The sequence below is a fragment of the Muscardinus avellanarius genome, assembly GCF_963383645.1.
Source record: "Muscardinus avellanarius genome assembly, chromosome: 2".
NCBI lineage: Eukaryota > Metazoa > Chordata > Mammalia > Rodentia > Gliridae > Muscardinus > Muscardinus avellanarius.
In genome coordinates, this window is record NC_137787.1 from 1,595,401 (window position 1) to 1,601,596 (window position 6,196).

Here is a 6,196-nt window from a genome sequence, read left to right on the forward strand (position 1 = left end):
CTTCAACATTTTATGTCACTGCGTTTAAGAACATAGGGAATCTATAATTTTCACTTTGGAGGTAGATTAAACTGATTGGAAGATATTATAAATGGTTTTCTAGAGAAACTAGAAAGAAGGGAATTTTGTTTAGCAGCCCTCAAATCAACATTTTAAATTGTATTATTGTTAAACTATATCTTTATCTACTCTGACCTACCGGGACCTGTTAGGTAGTGAGGTGTGCATTGAAGTTCACTATAATTACTTTGTTTCTGCCTTTTTCTCCTAATACCAAGTCGGTTTTTTTTTTTTTTTTACTAATTTCATGTTAAGGTTATACTATTCAGTAAAACATGTATCAATAACCATGCATGCTGGCGCATGCCTGTAATCACAGCATTTGGGGGTTGAAGCAGGAGGATTGCAGGTTTAAAGCCAGTGTCAGTCACTTATCAAGAATCTCAGCAACTTAGTGAGATCCTGTGTCAAAATAGAAAGGAATGGGGTATAGCTTGGAGGTAGAATGCCCAAATTAATTTTCCCAATGATAAAAAAATAAGAAAATAAATAAAGAAAGGATATATAAATAAAACTCACCATCTGGGGTCTTGTATTTCAGTTGTTCAGTTATCGATTATAGAATTTTGCTTTTTTAAATTTGTTTAATATCTGAACCTGAACCTGTAGTTCTGACCTGTGTTAAAGTTTTTGATTCTGCATAGGGGTAGGCATTATGTAATCTGTTTACACAAGTTGGAAGTCATTTCCTTTCTGCAGGTGAGTTTATTTCATTTACATTTATTGTCACAACAGGTGTTTTTCTTACCCATTATTTTTAGCATAATTTTGTTTTCTTTATTTCTGTATTCTTTCATTCTTCTTTCCATACTTACATTGTCTTTTTTTTGGCGGGGGAGGGGTCTGGGCATGGAATCCAGGAGCATTTGACCTCCTAGCTATACTCCCTGTCCTATTTTTTATTCTTTATTTTGAAGCAGGATCTCACTAAGTTGCAGAGGGCCTCACTAAGTAGCTGAGGCTGTCCACGAACTGTGACCCTCTGCTCTCAGCCTCTGGAATGCTGGATTACAAGCGTGCACCACCATTATAAACTCTAAGAACAAAACATAGCCTTTCATTTCCTCCTCTGAAAATGAGGCAAAACACATACTTTGCTTATTCTCATCTTAGCTTCTCCTAGATTTTTTTCTCATGTATTTAAGTCCAGTTTCTCTCTTTTTTCCCAAGTGACTTTATGGTTTTCTGTGTCTCTTTGGTTACAGAGCACTGGCACTGGCGCTGGGCTCTGTACCCATGTTGACAATACTTGGCAGGACTGAGTGCTGTGTGGGTGTGCTTGTCTTGTTTTGCAGTGGGCCTTCCATGCAGTGACAGTGTTGGGAGTGGGATTACCATTTTATCTTGGGCCAATGACTGGCATTTGCTGTTACAGCTGTAGCACCACTGTGGGCTCTTTTCCTCAATTCAAATAGATAAATTGAATTGGGAAATTAAAACTAGTAGCTCGGTTGCAGTTTCAACAAATCTTTATTACAAAGTCAGAAGGAAATAGAAAAGAAAAAGAAGAAAAGCAGTGTGCCTGAAAGACACCCTGACAGCCTGAAAGGAACTCTGCCCCCTTCTCCAAGCCCGGCCCTTAAATTCAGATGTTTTATTGGTATGTTCCTATCATCATTCCCAAGGCAGTGGGCTCGGGACTTATTTCTTAGGCAGGCTATGCCCTCTTGTCTCTGGGCAGTGCAAGTACTTAGCTTAGTGCACAGTTGCTTAGTGCAGGGCCAATGACCTACCTTGCTTTTGCCTCTGTTGTATTGGGCTATATTGGTTGCCCATCAACTATGGGTGTTTTCAAGTAACACATGAAGTTTACATTTTCCATACCTAGGCCAGATCCCAAAGAATAGGAGGAAACAGGCAGTAATCACAGCCGGTGTGGCTGTGTGTCATCTCTAGGAGCGAGGCATGAGGCCCCGCTAGCTTTATACAATGCACCAGGCAGGGCCACTGTGGCCTTGGGGCTTGTAGGTGTTTTGCTGTATTTGTAGGGCTAACAGCTGCAGTCGACTTTACCTATTTCTAAAGCCAAAAGCTTTCATGGTCTCTATGGGCCTCTAAGGCTAAAGGCTTTACTTACCTTTACACTCTTACTGTGGGTTAATGTCAAGAGGAAGAGCAGAGAGAGAGGGGCGTTTGTACCAGGCAAAGCTGCTGCTCCTTCTTGCGTGGGCGCCGGTGTGCCACCCACACTTGGCTTGCCATTTGCATTTTTAATTGAAAGTTAATACTAGAGCATTTTTTAAATGCTGTACATTTGAGGTTCACATTGAGGGAGGGCTCAGAAGTCTCTCATTCAGAATTGGAGTTCTCTGTCACTATGTCACTATCACACATAAAAAGCTCCAGGTCTATAAGACCAGAGACAGCACTCTGGTGTCATACCCCTCACATCCCTGTGTAGATGTTGACCTGGGGTGTGTGGGTTATTTAGTTTCCATCCTACTTTGAGAAGAGTCGTGTTGGTTATTACTCTGTCATTTTTCGTTCAGCCTCTTTTTGTCATGTGTAATATCATAATCACACTTTTGCCATTTTCAGGGACCCACTCTCCCACTCAGCTGCTTCATCTGCCTGTTTTTCAGTAGAGATTTGGAGTGATGGTTTAGAGAAAGGGTGCAAAGAGCCTAAGGAGCCCTCCTGGTGACTGAGTCTTTTAGATTCTAAAATAAACCACAGTTTCACAATCACCATTGAACATCTGGGAAGAAAGCAGGCCGGGTATCACAGAGCCAAGTCTTAGAACAACCTGGAACTCATATCATCTGATTTTAAATATTGAACTTGGAGCTCTGTTTTTCTTCTCTTCTGCTGCTGGCTGGAGCACGCAGCCGCCCTTAGCCTTCAGGACGCAGCTGACCTCTGGGTCTGCCCTGCCTCCTCCCCTCAGCAGCCCCTGCTCCTCCACGCTGGCCCTCTGATCTTTGCAAGTGCAGGAGGATGAGGGGGGAGAACGTCACCCAGGTCAGCACGTTCATCCTGCTGGGCTTCCCCACGGCCCCGGGGCTGCAGTACGTGCTCTTCCTCCTCTTCCTGCTCGCCTACCTCTTTGTCCTGGTGGAGAACGCGGCCATCATCCTCACGGTCTGGAGCAGCGCCTCCCTCCACTGGCCCATGTACTACTTTCTGGGCATAATGTCAACCCTGGAGATCTGGTACGTGTGTGACATCATCCCCAAGATGCTGGACGGCTTCCTCCTGCAGAGAAAGCGCATCTCCTTCGTGGGCTGCATGACTCAGCTGTACTTCTTCAGCTCCCTGGTGTGCACCGAGTGCGTGCTGCTGGCCTCCATGGCCTACGACCGCTACGTGGCCATCTGCCACCCCCTGCGCTACCAAGTCATCATGACCACCGGGCGCTGCGTCCAGCTGGTGGCCTTCTCCTTCGCGAGCGGCTTCACCATCTCTGTGATCAAGGTCGGCTTCATCTCCAGCGCCACCTTCTGTGGCTCCAACGTCTTGAACCACTTCTTCTGTGACATCTCCCCCGTTCTCAAGCTGGCCTGCACGGACTTCTCGACCGCAGAGCTGGTGGACTTCATCCTGGCCTTCATCATCCTGGTGTTCCCGCTGCTGGCCACCGTCCTCTCCTACGGACACATCACACTGGCCGTGCTGCGCATCCCCTCGGCCACGGGCCGCTGGAGGGCCTTCTCCACCTGCGCCTCCCACCTCACCGTCGTCACCATCTTCTATACGGCTTTGTTTTTCATGTATGTTCGACCCGAGGCCATTGACACGCGCAGCTCCAACAAGCTCATCTCTGTCCTGTACACCGTCCTCACTCCCATCTTGAACCCCTTGATCTACTGCCTGAGGAACAAGGAATTCAAGGATGCCCTGAGGAAGGCCGTGGGGCTGGCTCAGGCTCCACCGTAGGCGGCACACCCCACCCGTCTCTGGACAGCGTCTGAGAGTGCCCGGGCTCTGCCTGAGGCTGCTTGGTTTTTTCAGAACTCAACATTTAGCAGTGGATAGAGAAAAACCGCAAAGCTCCCACACAGGGGAGGACTCTCCAAAGGGTCGCCTGGCTATTTGATTTTTATCACAGAAATGTGTTTGTATGTGTCCTAGGGATTGACCCTTAGGGGAAGTCTACCTCTGAACGACACCCTAGCACTTCCTACTTTTCATTTTGAACCAGAGCCTCACTAAACTACTAGGCACTGGCTGGAACCCGTGATCCTCCGTCTCAGCCTCCTGAGTCCTGGGATCACAAGAGCACCGATGAGCCTGGCTTAAGGTGGGAATCATTTGAGTCAGTGCTGCATTTATTTTAAAAATTATTTCCATGTCTGTTTTTCTCCCTCAAATCAAGCAGGTAATATCTTATTATTGGTGTTATAATTCATTATTTTAGTATCAATCAAAGCAGAACTTGGCAAAATTAAGTAAGCCATTCTCACCTTTAAATTACCATGCACATTGCAGAAGAGAGAAAAACACAGCAGGGCATATGACATTTTACAGTTCCCAATAAATTTCAGTGTGTCTAAATGCTGGAATATCAGGCTCTTTTGTAAAATGAGCTCTAAGGGTCCCCAAGCACACCATGTCCGGGAGTTGCAAGAATGCACAGACTTGTTCTCAGCACACAAGACAGACACTCTGGCAGTCCTGGGAAACACCAGCTCTGCCCCTTTCTTACGTAAATGTCAACCCACAGTCAGCCAGCTGCAGCTTCATTACTGGCTGAGCGGGTCTTGGCTGGTCTGCAGGGACGTAGACGCACAGGCAGGACCATGTCTGTCCTGCTCACTGTCGGCCCTTCAGAGGCCAGCACGGTGCCTGGTGCCCTGGGGTCCACTGGGAGACAGAGGAGTGGTGTAAAAAGCAGACACACTCACAGTAAACACTTGGGGCCAAAGAGAAAAAGAAACCCGGCTAGGAGGAGTTGAGGAGCACTGCCCAGCGGAAGCCACATTTGTACCTTAAAACAGAAACAGGAGTTGCTCATGTTAAAGGGATCAGAAGGAGCTGCAGCACTTACCTGGCAGGGGAGATACTGTGATCACGAAACTGCCTTTCCCCTGGCAGGCTTATCCACTGCACTCCGGATGTGCTGACCCCTGCGATTTCCCCAAACGTGGGAAACTTGACTTAATTTGTGGTAGTGGTGGATTGTGTTTGCACTTTAAAAAGAAGAAGAAGGAGAAGGAGAAGGTGAAAGAGGGGGAGGGGAAGAGGAAGGGGAAGGGGAAGGGGAAGGGGAAGGGGAAGGGGAAGGGGAAGGAGAAGGAGGAGAAGGAGGATGTGAAGGAGAAGGAGGAGCTCCAGGCATAGCCCGCAGTAGCAAAGCCTCAGAGTCAGGGAGCAGCTTAAAACAGCGCAGACCTTGAAGGTGCCAGCGTGGTTGGACTCTGATGTCCACAAGGGTGAGACTCCAGGAGCAGCCGAGGGCAGACACTGAGTGCGCACAGGCGGCGGCAGATGGAGTCTGAAGCCCAAGTGCTCCCAGGCAGAGCAGCCAACGTAGACTTTATCCAGCAGCTAACAGCAAGGATGGAGTATGTTTGGATTCCTACCTTTTGGTGGATGTGCAAGAGGTGGGCAGGGGCCCCAAGGCAGGCAGGGGGCCGTGGGGAAGGCTGCTGGGCTTGTCCAGGGGCAAGATGAGCACCACCTGCACTGAACTGGGCGCAGGGGTGGGATCGGGTGGCCAGAGCTCATTCCAGAGCCACCTGGGCATTCAAGTCAGCATTTGAGGTTTGGAAGGAGAAAGGAAGGGACTGAGGTATGCTTCCAGACTTGCAGCTGGGGACCAGGGGGTGGCAGTGCTGCTCGAGGCCCAGCTGAAGGGAGGCCGATCAGCTGAGTTTGGAGACCCTGGAACGTCTGCCCCAAGGAGCCTGCTTCAACAGTGGACAGGATAGCCCTGAGCAATGGGGTAACACTTCCAGGTCAAGAAAAACTGGGGGAGTCCTGAGGAGAAATGCTATTTCCCTGGGCTCAGGGTCAGGCTTATGGTAGGCTTTGGTGTTTGAGGAGTTCAATTTGAGGAAGCGGGCTGATTTGGGGAATCAGGAATTTAGTGCGGGCCTTAGGATCCACGTGAAAAGGAAATCAGATCAGGCTCAGATTTGTTGAAAGAAAGGCTTCCAAACAATTCAAATTGCAGAGTTTAGCTGAGCGAAAATTG

General features: G+C 48.3%; 1 protein-coding gene across 1 annotated transcript; it reads left to right on the forward strand.

Annotated features, from left to right (window-relative positions):
• Positions 1 to 2,997: 2,997 nt before the first annotated feature.
• Positions 2,998 to 3,936, forward strand: LOC308279887 (olfactory receptor 6B3-like; the record flags this gene model as incomplete). Its single annotated transcript, XM_080720069.1, has 1 exon — positions 2,998 to 3,936. One exon carries the CDS (start codon positions 2,998 to 3,000, stop codon positions 3,934 to 3,936), a length of 939 nt encoding a protein of 312 aa, XP_080576195.1.
• Between the last annotated feature and the right edge of the window lie 2,260 nt (positions 3,937 to 6,196).